Raw genomic sequence first — 15,590 nt, forward strand, 5'->3', positions numbered from 1 at the left:
TACCTGTTTATATTTGTTGCTTTGAGGTCGTGTCTTTAGCTGTATTATGAGTGTCCTCTGATCTAGTCTTAATTCTAACCATCTCCTCTCAAATATATTTATGCTGTGACCTGAGAACAGTGTAAAACCTGTCATGTTCGGGGATCTGTGCTGGTACGCAGATGCTTACATGTCCCCTACTGAAGTGTCAGTCCCTGGATTGGTCTGGCTGATTTATTTACTCGATATCCATTTCTTGTGCAGGTTCACTTCCGCATCAGTTGTAAACTGAGCATTTTTTTTTTTCCTGGAAGTGAAAATTATTAAGGTACGCAGGGACAACTGATATACTGAGTAATAAGTATGTATCAAAGTCGACGCACATCTATCTGTTCATATTTATGAAGCCTTGCTTACTGCAAAGCTTAATTTGATTACTTACAAAACTATGTTTCTCAACTTAAGAAATGGTATTTCAATTAGATATGTATTATGTACTCTGTATTTTTTAAATCAGTGATGAATACTTCATACCTAGTAAATGGGTTACATTTTCCACAACACTCAAGTGTCATGGACACTACATCATAATAATTAGGCCTGTACTCATTTGAATTACTTTTGTAAAGATTGCTGGATTACATTACTCTATTCACTTTCCACTTTTGATCTTGTATACTTCAGTTGGATATATTGTCAAAAAACCACAGTAAATAACATTTTTCTGGCTTCGGTGATCACAAATTCATTAAGGAGATAACTTTGTAAAACACAGCATTTTATTTTAAATAAATACACCAAACATAATTCAGAGGTACTTCATTTTAGAATTCCAGTGGGAGTTCCCACATAGTAAATTGCATAGTTGATGTATCTTATGAAGTTTCCAGTAAGTGAAAGTACTGCTATAGTTTGATTTCATTTTGCTAATGTAGAATTTTGTCTTTATTATTTGTTAAAGCAATAACATAATCTGATCATAAATGCTCCAGAGCAGTAAATGGTTTAAACTATTCAGATTTATTATTATTATTTTTTATTATTATTATTTAGTGTTATTCAGGTTTTTTTGTTCAACTTGTTTCTTACAAACAATCTTACAATTTTGTCCTTTTCTAGATGTCCCGGGATGAGACAGTGTGTAAATACTGTGGAGTCAGCTATTTGATACTTCATGAATTTAAGGTGATGGAAGAAAAAGTAAAAGCAATGGAAAAGGAAATTAAATTTTATGAAGGAAGTATAGAACGGGAGAAAGGACTTCAAGCAGAATTGCAGTCTCTTTACCAAGACCTTGAACACTACCGAGCTGACAGTGAATCAAAAACAGAAAGGTGAGACCATATTATCTAGTCTGATGTTATTCTCATGTATGTGTATTAGGTAGTTTCCTTCCAAACAAGTTTAAAATACAAATAAGATTTGTCTGTGTTTTATCAGATGTAACATATATACTGTAATACTTAATTTAAATCATCTTTCATAGTATTCTTTGGCAGTAAGTTTTAAATTCCTTAATAGTTTAGAAACAGTCAATATATTTAAAGTGAAAGAAAGGCCAGAAGGCATTTCAGAGGTATTTCCCCTGCACACACTCCCAAAGAGAAATGATCATGTATTTCATCTTATCATTTTGTAATAAAATTGTAATATTTTAAATGAAATTCCACAGTATTGGGAGTATCATAGTTCTGAAATTTTTACTTACTGTCTCATAGTAACATGGTAAAGAATTACCAGCGTTCTTACCCTGAGAAGCTTACAGTTCACTCTCTGAAGGGGTGATACAGAATAGTAAAGCAATTGTGAAAATCTTGGGTACTGCTTGTGGCATTGTTCCTCAGAAACAGGAGTTTGCAAATGCTTACTGGCAGGTATGTGAAGGCCCAAATTAAAGGGGGAGTTTTGTCCTCTTAAGAGCTCCGGTAGTTAACAGTAGGCCCCAGAGCCACCTTTATGTTTTTAGGGCATAACGATTAGAACCTTTAAGTGTGTTCGCTTTCAGCTCATACTTCCAGGCTTTTGTTGTGTTCTACTTCTTTGTCACATCATGATAACTTTAAACTTAGAAAAGGAAGTCATACTTCGAAAATATTTGTCCTTTTGATGGGCCTACAGCACAGCTTTGCTTCCTAAACCTTCAGATTGGTACAAAAAATATAAATGTTCATTTTGGGGTAGACATGAGAAAACAAAGCTTAAAAGGAAAGTTTCAAAGACTTTTTTCCCCTCTGCCCTTCCTTCGCTCATATTTTCTAGTATTTTTCCTGTTCTTTGGGTTTGCAGTAAAGGGTGCAAAGGCAGTTATACCGAAACTAGCTTTAAAATATGTGGCTGATTCATGTACTAGAAGTGGTGTTCCTGAGGCAGTCCAGACAGCAGCAGTGGCTGCAGAACCTGGTGTCTACCTGTGTTAGTTTTTGTGCCCCGTAATTAGAGTGCCATCAGGTTCTCAACCATGAACCTCAAGCTAGCTTGTTAGCTTTGATTTGTCCATCCTCAGCGGTTATTTATGATGTATCAAGAACTTGGACAGAGAGGGAAATTGTTGTAGTCAATATGAGCATTTATGATAAAAGTAGCATTATGGGTGGGTTTTTTTAGTCTTATTATTTTTGCTGTAGGATTTCTGGACTGACATTTCTGGTTCCTAATTAACCTTCTGTTGCTTTATGCTGTTTTATGACACCATGACAATATGACCAATTTCATAATATCAAATTGCATCTTTTCTGCACTGTTCTGTGAAAGAAATACGAGTGTTTTGGCCTCTTCCAGACTTGAAGCTCTGAAGAACTGCCCTTCCTTTTTTTTCCTCTTGTCTTCTAATCTTCATAGTCAGATTTAACATGGATGCTATGTGCTGGTTTTCTGTATCCTAATTTTCTATCCTCATGTTGTGGAATCTATTGTTATATTCCACTGATTTGTTAACTATAAACATTGATACTTATAGTTGGCTAATAAAGGATACTGTATAAAAATGCGTTGCTAAAGTTGACTACTGATAGAATAATGTGGTACAAACAAGGGCATCATGAACTTCTTGGTAATTTCTTGCTCATCTGAATCAAACTGTTTGTCAGAAGCCTTTTGTAAGAATGAGATTATAATTTTAATTATCAGCTCAGTCATTTTGATTCTGAAGACCTCCCAGTAAGGGTGTTTCTTGCATGACTGACTCACACCTAGTAGGAAGTGATCTAGAACTGATAATGCGGGGCATTTTGAGTGTTAAGGTGCTTTCAAAAGATTGGTCTGGAATGCTTTGGAAACACTACAGAAGAAACAACTACAGCTTGTCTATGGGTGAAGTGCTCAAATCCATTAACTTTTTTTTTGTGAATCACTCAAATACTACTAAGAATTTAACATTACTATTAATGGATTTAGTTAGGCTTGTGTTTGGTAATATTATTTAAAAGATTCATTTTAAAACACAAGTTCACACAAAGTTGAATAAAATGCATTTATCTTCTAGATCACTCTGTTTATATCGTTTCTTGCAATATTTTTTTACTTGAACTGAACATCCTCTACCCCCCTAATATTCAATGTTTTCTTTGGTTTAACATTGTATTTTTGAAGAGTGCATTTGCTCCTTTTTCCTTTAGTGGCTCTGGGTGGCAGTTATGGTGGTAGTATTCAGTTTGTTAGCAAATGCAGTGACAGCACATTCTTCTTGTTGAGGATCATTTGCCAGAGGTAAACTTTAAAATTTTCATTTAGCTGACTTTTTGTCGTAAAGCTGGAAGAGTTAATAAAAATTTTATCTCTGCATTTTTTTTCCCCTAAGGCTCGACTTGATTTAAAACCTGCTGAAATCAAGTGAAGTACTTTCAGTAGGCTTTCATTCAGACCATAAATCAGCTATTGTGCCTTGTTAAGTAACTTGTCTAAATATTCCTTATCTCCTCTTTACTATCCTGGGCCTCTCGTTACCTTGTGCTGTTGGCATAAACTAACTATTCAACATACTATCTTCTGGTTCTTGCAAGGCTGACAAATCATTCCTCCCAAACTGCAAATGTTTATCAGGAGCCAAATAGGCCTTTTTTTTCCTCTGGTAGACCAGGAGATTTAATCTTTCTTGTTAGTTGCAGATTGTTTCGGTGTTATATTCCTTTTAGGTTGAAGTATTGCTATCGTTTGTACCAGTGGTTAACCTTGAAAGCCACCTAGGTACTGGAGCTTTTGCAGAAATTAGTTACCTGCCCTTTGGGATTTTGTCAGAAAAACGGGAACTAACTGGCGTGCAGTTAACTACGCTGATTTGATTTAGCTATTCAAGTCTTACTCTTATTCAGTATTAAAATCACTTTAATTCCAGACTACTTGCATGAGAGCTATTCCTGAAGGGCTGGGGCTAGCTTGAAATAGCAATGCCAGTCAATACTCATACTGCCTTGAGGTGGGCTGTGCAGCTGGTACTGCATTTTGCTCTGTGCTTCTGGCTACCATCTGCAAGAGCAATGATTCATGCTTAGTTAAGCTGAAACGCTGATGTGTCTTTTGACTATTTTTGGTCTGTTACCTATTTAAATATATTAGTAACAGGCACTTTCATTGGGGCCTTACTTCTCTAATTCATTGGAGATAGAGGTATGGCTGGATTTAGCCATGTCTCTGTGTGGGACCCCCCCTTAGATTCCTGGAGTCCCTAGAGCTGACTTTATTAATGGGTTTTCTCTGGCAGGGTCTTTTGACATTTGTGACACTGCATGAGGGGCACACTGTATTTGTGGTTTGACTTTTGATAATTCTCACAACACCCAATATAAGAAATAGAAAATAGATTTAAATACTGAAGATTTAAGGTATAGTAGCGCTGGATATCATGAGCCTGACAAAGAGCAAAAAAATTGTTATGATGTTTAGAGATGTGAAGAGGTGTATAGATATCACTTAGCAAGTCCTATGTCAAAGATCTCTTGTAAATAGATTCCTGAAAACTTTTTTACAAATCTAGCAGGAGGAGTTACTTGTTGGTTGCTACCATGAGACTTATGTTCCTGACCCATGCATATAGATGTTGAAAATTTATAAATAGTAAAATATGAGAGATAATGTAAACCTAACATTTAAATTTGTGGAAACTATTTTTCCATATTTGTGCTTTTTTGTGTGTGTTTTCTTGAGTTTGTTAGTTCCTACCACAATGGCAAAACCTTAATACCGTGAAAAATGCTTTGTTGTTGAATTTGCCTAAAATAAATCTTCCTTTTTGCGACATGATTGCTTAGGAATGCAACAGTAGCTACCTGGCTTGGTAAAGTCTAGACTTGTAATAAAACACTAAAGTGACTGGGCAGGGATAACAGCATGCTGCTCTACCCTTAGCTAGCAACCTACACAACAGTTTGGTGGAAATGACGTCTGGTTTCTTATCCTGGGAGACTGAAAATACTGGGAATGGGGGGTGGTACATGCTTTAAGAACTGTGTCACCATTTTAAAAATAGGTTTTGAAGGGAAAAAGGTCACTTTAATCGTTGTTTGTTTGTTTTTTTTAATGTCTGTTTCTGTTGAATATTTAGTGATAAAATGGAGTTGAGTTGGTGTAAAAAATCACTGAGAGCCAAATCTGGATGAAAAAAAAGAGGTAAAGAGCTAATCTCTCCTTTTCTGAATGTGGTTTAGGGCATACAGTTGGTTATTCTTATTATATACCATCATATGTGGGTAACCTGGGAGATTGCACATCTTTTGACTGTTTCAGAAAGCATGACTAACAAACAAAACATTATAACCACTGCAGCACTGTAATGTATTTTCAGAATGATATTGGTGTATCATCTAATACATAAGAAGAAATCAGTTCCTAAAGTAGTAAGTTAGTGTTCTTCATGCTACAGCTATTCTGTGCAAGTCTCAGTTGTGTGCTCCTTCGGCGGCTGCTTGGAAGAGAAAAGTAAATAAAACAAGCAGCCAAGAGGTATCAGCTGGGCACGGGATTCAGTGAGTCCCTGGGTTTTGCACTCATTGTTTCCCAGCAAAGGGAAATAATGTAGTGGTTTTTTATTGTAGGCAGAATATAGAGCACAAGTGCTGGAATTTTTCTGGCTCCTTATGCATTTAATTTTACTTTTAGGTAGTTCAAGTTGCAGTGTTTAGAAGTGCACAAGAGCTGGTTTGTACTTGGAAGTGCCGTGTGTGTGGGTTCTGAAGAGAGGATATGAAGTTTACTAAGAAATGGTGCCTTCAACTTTTTTTATTCAATCTGTTTTGTAAATAACATAATAGTATGTACTTCTCTAATTAGCTAATTGATAATTTTAGGGGGTACTTATTAACCAGGAAAAAGCAGAGTTTTGTATTATGCCAAAGTGGTTTCGTGTGTTCTTTTTAATAGTTGCAAACTGATCTGTGTATTTTGCCCCGATAGTGGCATCATGGTGACTTGGGTATGGTTCAGGCTTGTGCAGAGCGCCAGCAAAAGGCCTAACAGGGTTTGTGGGACCCAGGTCCTGTGTTCACCCTCTGTACAGCAGTGAACTTCACTTTTACACTTAAAAAAAATCACTGACAAATCTTGTCACGGTCTCAGAAAGCCAATCAGCACAGTGCCTTGGGGAAATAATCTCTCGCTGTTAGATTCTTATGTAAAGTATGTTGAAGCCAGTGTTCCCAATAGGATACGTGCTTTTTTCTACTGACAAGCAATAGCTTAGTCTCACTCTTGATGTGTTAAAATTGGAGTTGCTCTAGTTTTGACAAGGTTTTTTTCTATTAACATGATTAAGTGCCAAGATTGATTATTAATAAGCGAGACAAATTTGTTCACAGAGATAGTTCAGAAGAGTGATTCATGAGGTGCAAAACCCTGAAGTAATGCTTAATCTTTGCCCAAATTCCTGACAAAATGAACTTTCTTCTGGCAAAACAGAATTCCTTATCCAGAAGAGGCTAAAACAGCAGTTAGTGGAAAATGCAAAAGGCTACATGAAATCTGCATTTTTGCTTCCATGCATACTTTTCTTGTATGTTTCATTAAAAATATTTTCATATTTAATAGGTAAAATTAAAAGTTGAAGTCACATTTAAAAAGTTATCACAGTTTTTTGGCATCTGAGAACAGTACCACATACTGCAAAAATGGCCTTGAGAGGCGTTTACCAACAAGAAAGCTCCAGCAAAGATTCCGCGTAAGTCTATGCGTGCCTCCATGAATGGCTAACTTTCCTCAGGAAAGTAAAGCAGTTCGTCTCCCTCAGTGAAGGTTTTTGCGTTAGGCATGTATTTTCAGTTCCTTCTCTGCTTATTGTTTGAACAGTTTATATGCTACGGTTCTTGAGGTTTTCCAGTTTCAGTGCTCACAACCATCTGCAATTACAGGGACTAGTTCCTCTGTTACACCCTTGCATGGTTCCAGCAGTGAGTCCTTGCACAGCATCACGTACAATGGTAAAGGCCATATTTACCTGCTTACTAGGGAAGGAGATCAACAGGTCATTATATAACTTAACTCATTGTGGACAGTGTAATTGCATATGAGAGATTAAAGTAATGCTTAGATATTATTTTATTGTATGGTTATGGTATTCATAAATTGTCAGATAATTGAATTTGTGTTTAATATCCCATATTGCATGGTAGATATAAGAAAATGGTGTGATGCACATTTGTTTAGTTTTTTTCCCTTTCCTCTAATGGGTGATCATTTATTTGTTCACACTATAAGCTCAAGTTAAAACTTTCAATTGCTTGGGTATAGTGACCGCTATCCATTTTGTGACCACTGGTTGAAAGCAAAAAAGCAAGAATGACCCATCAAGAAGTTTTTAATAAAATAATTTTCTGTGTCTCCATTTATCTCCACTTTATAACTTAACGTGAGATTTGTAAGCTTGCTCTGTAGTTGTAAAATGATTCTGGGCATAACTGGAAAGCCTTAAACAGTTTGATTCAGTCCATACTCAGGCAGAATGTCTTGCTGAAATCCATAGGAGTTCTGCTTTATTATCTTTCGAAGTGAAATTTGAAAGCTTTGTGATTATCTACTGAAGAAGGTTAGTATATTGTGTGCATGTGCATACAGGACAAGGTGTTATGTTCTGGAGTTCTCTATGGCCACATAGCAATGAAACTTGGATGGGACCAGAAGGTGAACACAGGCTAATCCTTGAATACTGAGACACCTATTTTCGCTTCTGTTTTTGACTGCCTCTTGCACTTGACTCTGCTTTTAAGACTGCAAAATGGGAAGGTGGCTACGCAGAGAAAAATCTGGGGTAAGCTCTTTTGACCATGGCTGCATTCTGAGGGATTCTCTAGTAAAGGGAAGAGGTGAGTGTGGGATGGATGAAGGTCACTTGCTGCTCTAGATCACTGGGCTCTGTGGATTTGGCGGTCAGGGAGCCCCTCATCAGAGGGAAGATACAGAAAAAGAGATTTCATGTTTCGTAAGAAAGAAGTAGTGAAAAGATGGGTTTACGTGGATTATGACTGTTGTAGAATTCAGAGGAAAAATTTTAGTTTCCGTTTGCATTCAAGGATGTAATAATGTATGTGACAGAGTTGGCTTCATCAGCAAGATACTTGTCCAGTTGAAAAAAATATAAACACACAAAATATATTTGTATTATGTTAGGGAAACGCAATGTATTGTCTTATTGTGTATAATTATATGGTCTCTACTGTACCTGCAAAGTCTAGAAACTAGGAAAAATTCTGCTTGGGAATTATACTCAAACATACACTTTGGGAAACTTCTATTTGAATTTGCTGGTGCAAATGTGTAGTATAAGTAAAAAGTCACCTATAAATTTGCTTTGGCACCATTTCTTTTTTATGCATTCATCAAATTACTCATGACTGCAATCTCATTTTAACTGAATCAGTGTAACTCCACTGAGTTCTAAGAAGTTATTCCTGAGTTGCACTGCTCTGACAGTACTGAGTATGACTGCTATGACTGAAATTATGTGAACTTTAATTACTGCAGATGAAGTTGGGAGCTGGATTGGTAGCTCTGGGAAATTAAATCTTGAGTTTCTTCAAAGATAAATTTTGAAGTGCTTGTGACAAGGCAGTCATCTTTCTATCATTGTTTTTCAGACCTGTTCCAGAGATTTACCTTTGCTGAAGCAAAAATTATCCAGGCTGACTTCATAATAGATCTTATATTTCTGCTGAGATAATAAAGATAGATAAAAATTAATGCAAGATTTGAAAAGACTGTCAGCCTACATGAGACTTGATAGAGACCTTCACAAAGAGCCTCTTGACTGGTTGTCAGAGATAGTTTTAATTTGCTGTCAAATTGGACTGTATGCTAACCTGCAATCAAGAGGTGAATGATTCTGCAGTGGCACATGAAAACTATTAAATAGTCTTAACTTGAATAGTCTGTGCTGAACAGAATATAAAAAAACCCCAATTATGAAGAAGTTTGTGGATGATACCAAATTTATGAATGAATACTCAGCTTCTTCATAGCGTTGCACACTTACTTGTCTATTGGAAGGAATGCAACATGCTGAAATGAAAATGAGCAACTACTGGCTCTGAGCAGGTCCTAGAGTTTCATGGAGCTGAAAACACTGTAGTGAAACTTTTTTCATTGACAGTGTGTTCCAGCCTCCTCTGTGCATACTGTCTCTGCTGACTCCCGGCAAGTAGGGATGCAGTTGCTCATTCAGGCTTAAATGGGCCCTACTGGGACTTGTAAGGGGGCTATGTATCATGTAATCTGCAAAGGTTATTTCTTCTGATCTTAACTTCTGCGAAACACAATGTCTTAAATTCGAACAAACATGGCAATTGCTCTTGTCGTTACTTTTAAGACAATGAGTATATTTGTTGGCAAGAATCCCTTGCAACTACTTCTTTATTTTCTCATGCTATTCTTTTCGTTGTCAGCACTAGTAGTTAACATGTTATAATTGAGCTCCCACTCTGGGCAGGCTTTCTCCTGTATTCACTAAGAAAGTATGCTGGCTGCAAAGATAAGATGATAATTTTCACAGTTCGTGTGAACTATAGGACAGAGGGCGAGATCAGTATGTTCTCACGATTCTCTTGTAATGCCAGCATTTAGTGATCCATTGAACTTTTTCTTTTGTGCTAAATATCACTAAAATAACATGTTTATTTTTCTTCCTTCTTATGGTGATGGTAGTAGACAGAGTGCAGCTGTCTTGCCTTCTCTACCTCTTCTTTGTGTGTGAATGACCAGAACATACTGATAATGTCCCTTTGCACTCTGAGGCTGCAGTTCTGTGCTAACCTCATTATATCGGATCTCTGGAATGGAAAGAGGAAGAAAATTTGCAAGTTATTTGCAAGTTTCTTTTTTAAACCAAAAGATCTTCAAATACTGCCCATTCTGGAATGAGTAAGAATAGAAAATGAGCATCTAGTTTTCCATGGATCCCAAAGTTTTGATTTGGTATTGTTCCATGATAAATCACTGTTTTTTTTCCTCAAGGTGTAGTTAACAGAATATATCATCTGCAAAAATAGATTTAAATGTAACTGTTATGGGGATGGACATTTCCTCATTAGTCAGTGACACCAATCTGATTCTGCTCCCAAATGCAATCAAACAGATTTTATTTGCTCCCCTCCTGCCCTCTGCCTCCAAGAAATTTACAGGTAGGTATGGGTAAATTTTCCTAGCAAGGTAATACCAGAAATTTCTTCAATTTTTTTAAGGGTTTTTTGTTTGTTTGTTTGTTTTTGTTTGTTTGTTTGTTTGTTTGGGTTGGGGTTTTTTTTGTTTTGTTTTGGTTTTTTTTTTTAGTGATCACAGTTGAGCCCTATCAAGTGGCTTTTTAACTACCGGATGTTCAGTTTTGGTTTTGGCAGAGCTCTACAGGCACAAGTTTCTTTATCAGGACTCATAGTTTTTTTAAAATTTGCTTTTTGGTGCAAATGTGTTATAGATGATCTATCTGATAACAGAATTAATGTACATGAATATTATGGCTTATTTTTTATAATATTTTTACTGTAAATCATTCTCATTTTCTTTTGCTTTTTAAAGTTGAAGCAAAGGCTGATATAATGTTTCTGGCATTCTTTTGGTTTTGTAAAATATTTGTTGATTTCAAATATTATTTACTTACTTGCGACAATGAGTCGCCAGTAGGCAAATAGATCATATAGTCTGCTTGCAGTAGTAAGTGTTGAAAGCTTAAAAAGGGACTGGTTTTTAACAGTTGCATATCATTGTAGTTGTACTTTTGGGGACAGAAGACTATATTAGAATGGTTACCTACAGCTAACAGAAAAGAAAAAAGTTGTACTGTAAACTGGTAGTGATGTGCTGCTGTGTGGTATTCTTTCTGCACATGTAACACAGGAAGGGAATTGGATTCAACTGTCTGTTATTCCCATATGGTTCCATTCTTTTCATTACAATTGTGGGAATAAGTCCCGAGTTGTTGAAAGAACAGCGTTTAAAACGTATTTATTTACACTATGATAGCTGTGCTTGAAAAATAAACAGGTTCAGAACCGCTGCTATAATGAAAGAGTTCAAAAGGTGAATTTTAGAGGCAAAGGAGAACTTGCAGGTCAGCTGTCTGTTCCTTTGAACTGGGTGGCTGTGCTTGCTGTGGGTTAGAGTCCAGCACGAAGGTGCGTCGTATCCTGAGCGGGTGGGAGACCAGTGCGTGCAACTGGGCACAGCTGTACAGTGATGGAGAACTCCCTGTGCTTCCCAGGGCCACCCTCCTCCTCCTCTCCTGTGAGCAGGCGATGGTGGTAAAAAGAAATACTGGTCAGTTCTCCTGTGTCTTATCATGGGGCTGGTTTGTTTTGGGTTTTTTTTCCAAAATACATGTACAAAACTTGAAGCAATTAAAATGAGGAGATTGTTCAGATGTTAGCAAATGCACTGAACGGCCACCCTGAGCAGGCGTCATCTCCGCGTGCTTCCAGGTGCCTGCAGGAATCCTGCCCGACCTCGGCCTCCGCTACACCTGGGGTGGGAATGGGCCGAGCCGGCTGCGGAGCAGGCAGCCTGCCTGCTGACTGCAAGAGTGGGAAATCCCATAAATGAGGGAAGCCCCAGGTGGATCAGCCTCATCTGATGAGGCGTCTGGTTTCGTTCCCCCTTTTTCTGGGTGGGAAGCGGTGTGGAGACAGATGCCCCTGCGAGCGGCGGTGCCCCTTCTCCCCGGCTGTGGGATGCTGCTCTGTGGTCGAGGCAGGGGCTGCTTAAGCAGTACTGACTGCTGGCTGTAAAACAAGCTGTTAGTTCGCAGTGGTGAAAGAATGGGTTTTTTTCCCACTTTATCCTTATTATACATCTTGAGTTTGAATATTCTTTTACATAACCATGAGAACGTATCATCTGTTTCTGATCACTTTTCCCCCAGCACAGATATTCTACTTCTGCAGTGTCATAATCTCATTTAAATAAGCATAGTTGAAGCACAGATGTGACAAACGTTAATTTGCATTTTTAATAGGAGGGAGGGTAAACAATGTATTTGTGAGTCCTGATAACAGTAAGCTTTTCTTTCCCAATCCCAGATTTAGGATCTTTTTTGGTGTCAGATCTGAAGTAAAATGCTGAATGCTGTCACCTGCACTGTAATTTAAAAATCTAGTGTGTGCTGTTGTGATGAGCACCCTGGAAGACCAAGGAGGAGGAAGCCCGAAAAAACTTTTCAATCTATTCAAGGCAAATACTTACAGAGGGTGTTGTGACAGTGTCTCCTTCAATCCCCTTCTGTAAGGTGATTGCTTGCAGGCGTCCCAAGGGGCGTTAGGAGAGGGAGGGGAACCTGAGAAGAGCTGAGACTCTGGCAGGAGCCCAGCACCCAGCGAGGATTTGTCAGGTAGAGCCACCAAATCACATCCTTCCCACCCCGTCTTGTGGTCAACAGGGTTCTGCGCCCAAAATATGTTGGGTGGGGTTTTTTTCTGAAAGGAAGCGGGGGAAGTACAGAAAATAAATGTGTGTTTTCTCTGGCATGTTGTGGGTCAGGCTGGGAACATGGAAACCTAGCTCTAGTCCAGAACTTCCTGCCCTCTCCTTAAGTCTTCCTTAAGAAAAATGTAGGAAAATAATCTTACTAACTTGACATTTTTGATTGTTTTGATGCTAATGTCATTGCCTGAGTACATAGAAGTAACATCTGGTGGAAACATTTTTTGTGAAAAGTTTCTCTTTAGGTCTTTAAAATGCCATTGTCAAGCAATGGAGACCTAAATTCCAGCTGGTGTAAAAATAACAGACAGGAATATATTTTACTTGTGTATTTTTTTTTATTATCATTTGCTGAGCACCATTAATTAATTCAGCAATGCAGAAGTATGGTTCCATGATCATGAGTGTGCAACCGAGGGCAAAGGGAAACAAGAGTGACTAATTGGGGTTCATCTTTTGCAAACATCTGAAATTAACAAATAGGTAAACAATCTGAATAGAAAAAAAATTATGGTAACAGTAACCAAATATTTAGTATTTGCTGTTGGTTGACTTAAGAGAATTTCCCCTTCAGCTTAGATGAGCTTTCTATTACCCTTCCCTGCACATCCTTGCAGTTGTGCGTAGAACCTACGCTGCTCATTGTGGTACCTTGCATTACCCTGCTGGGACAACGTACCTACCTTTTGGGTATTGCAGCAGCCCCTAAGCTGCGTACCCAAGTTGAACTTTAAACTGAGATTTTCATAATGGCACATGTTTTTTTGGAGGATGAATGAGTTCTGTGTTGCATCTGTGAATGAACACTGGATTCTTAAGATATTTATATAGCATTGCCTATGAGCTGATATTGGACATATACATTTCCACATTGTTTTACAAATGTATTATGATTATTATTTTGAAAGAGTTGCTCAAGTGGCTCATGCAGTGGCCAGAAGATAAACTCTCTCCATTTGGAGATCTGACACCTCAGTCTGAAATGTGTGGTTATCATCTTTGAAAAGACTTTCAGCACGTTTTTGATTTAAAGCTGAAACAACAGTTAGAGGTTGGGTAGTAGTGCAAATAATACTTTCTGATTATTTTATTTACATCTATAGAATAAAAACCCTAACGGTGGAACTTAAAACCAAGCAAGATGAATTTAAAAAAGTGAAAGAAGATTTGCGGTATTTCCAAGAGGAAAAGGAAGCTGCCTATAAGCAATCACAAGTGCTCAGGTAAGAACCCAAAAAGAAATGCCAACGTTGTGCCTCCTGCGAACGTGTACAATGAGTCAAGAGGATTCAGTGGAGATGCAGGCACAGGCAGGGAGAATACTGTGAGTGAGAAGAGTGTTTATAACCATCCCAGTGTGTCTCAATTTTCCAGAATATAGCGAGATGCTGTAGTGTTAGCAAATGTAAGCAGAAATATCACTGCTGGTTGCTGATGTTATTAGCAACAGGATAAGTTCTTCACAAATGTAAAAGCATTAATTAACACTTAAAAGCAAGTGTGTACCACTTGCTTGTAATGCATTGGAAATACAGTATTTCTTACGTATATTGTTTATAAAGAGTCAACATAAGCTTGGACATAGTAATTTAAACATGATTACTCTGATTTCTCAATAAAAAGTGATTGTACAATTGTCTGTGCAGTTTTCTTCATTTATATGCATAAGTTCTAAATCAACATTTAGAAGGGAGAAACTTACTGTAACGATATTCAATATGCAGCCTATTTCATACACTAAATTATTGTAACCCAATATAGTATAAATTATCATATAACAGAAAAGTAGTTGTCAAGTTTACTTTAGTTCCCAAGTTTACTAATAGTATGTTATCATTTAAAAAATGTACTTCTGGTATTACTTTTCTGTCTTGCAGAAATACATTGGAACACCATTGCTCAACTCTGAACAAGGCTGTCTCACTGTTCCCTTTTATTAGAAGTGAACTAGACAGTATTAAAGAAGTCATTGCCAGTAACCTGGAGAACTGGGCCGCCATGAAAGAAGAAATTTTTCTACAAATAAAAACTGTTAGCAAAGAAGCTTTGACAGGTAAATCATCTTGCAATGATTTTGGGCAAGGTAAAGTATTTTTTGGTAGTTGAGTGTAGCACAGTGAATTAGAAGGTAAAATTAATTAGATAATTTCTAATTCTGACATTAACTTGTCCAGATCCAAAGTATTAGAAGACCCTACCTACTGCTGTGGCGTCATGTGAACCGAGTTGAACTTGGCCCAGTTCCTATTGGATTAGTGTGCTGGACCAATTGTTCAGTTAGCCAAGTCAGACTGAAATGGAAGTAATATAAATACTTACCATGTTTTGAAACATAAATAATATACTTAATGTGAGTATACGGATATGATTGCAACATAAAGACCTGGAGGTATTTTAATTTGCCTTGCGTCTCCTATCGCCAGTTTTTCACACATGCTCACAGACACGCACGATACTATATGGCACTGGTATAATATGCTTTTGTGGAGCTGCTTGAGGGTCCTGCAGTGCTGCCTCCCCATCGCGTGGGCAGGCTGCACCTCTTTCCTTGGCCAACCTGCTGGTATACCCGTCAGGTTGCCTTGAATACATGAGCCGCTGCATGTGAGCAAACCTGCACCCAACATGGAGCAATTACTCCATCCTTCCGTTTCTGAATAAGAACAAGTAATACCCAAATACAGCTGTCTTTATGTGAGGGGTCTTTGAGATTGAAAGGGGCGTGGAGC

General features: G+C 37.7%; 1 protein-coding gene across 1 annotated transcript in view; it reads left to right on the forward strand.

Moving 5' to 3' along the window:
- The first annotated feature begins 1,098 nt into the window (after positions 1 to 1,098).
- The window catches only part of LEKR1 (leucine, glutamate and lysine rich 1), a 52,485-nt gene continuing 37,993 nt past the window's right edge, over positions 1,099 to 15,590 (forward strand). The window contains exons 1-3 of the mRNA XM_010584999.1: positions 1,099 to 1,313; positions 13,965 to 14,084; positions 14,802 to 14,914. Of these exons, the coding sequence (XP_010583301.1) occupies positions 1,099 to 1,313; positions 13,965 to 14,084; positions 14,802 to 14,914 (448 nt within the window). The remainder of the gene's footprint in view (positions 1,314 to 13,964; positions 14,085 to 14,801; positions 14,915 to 15,590) is intronic.

This window comes from Haliaeetus leucocephalus, unplaced genomic scaffold (genome assembly GCF_000737465.1).
Source record: "Haliaeetus leucocephalus isolate CR32 unplaced genomic scaffold, Haliaeetus_leucocephalus-4.0 Scaffold1014, whole genome shotgun sequence".
In the NCBI taxonomy this organism is placed as follows: domain Eukaryota; kingdom Metazoa; phylum Chordata; class Aves; order Accipitriformes; family Accipitridae; genus Haliaeetus; species Haliaeetus leucocephalus.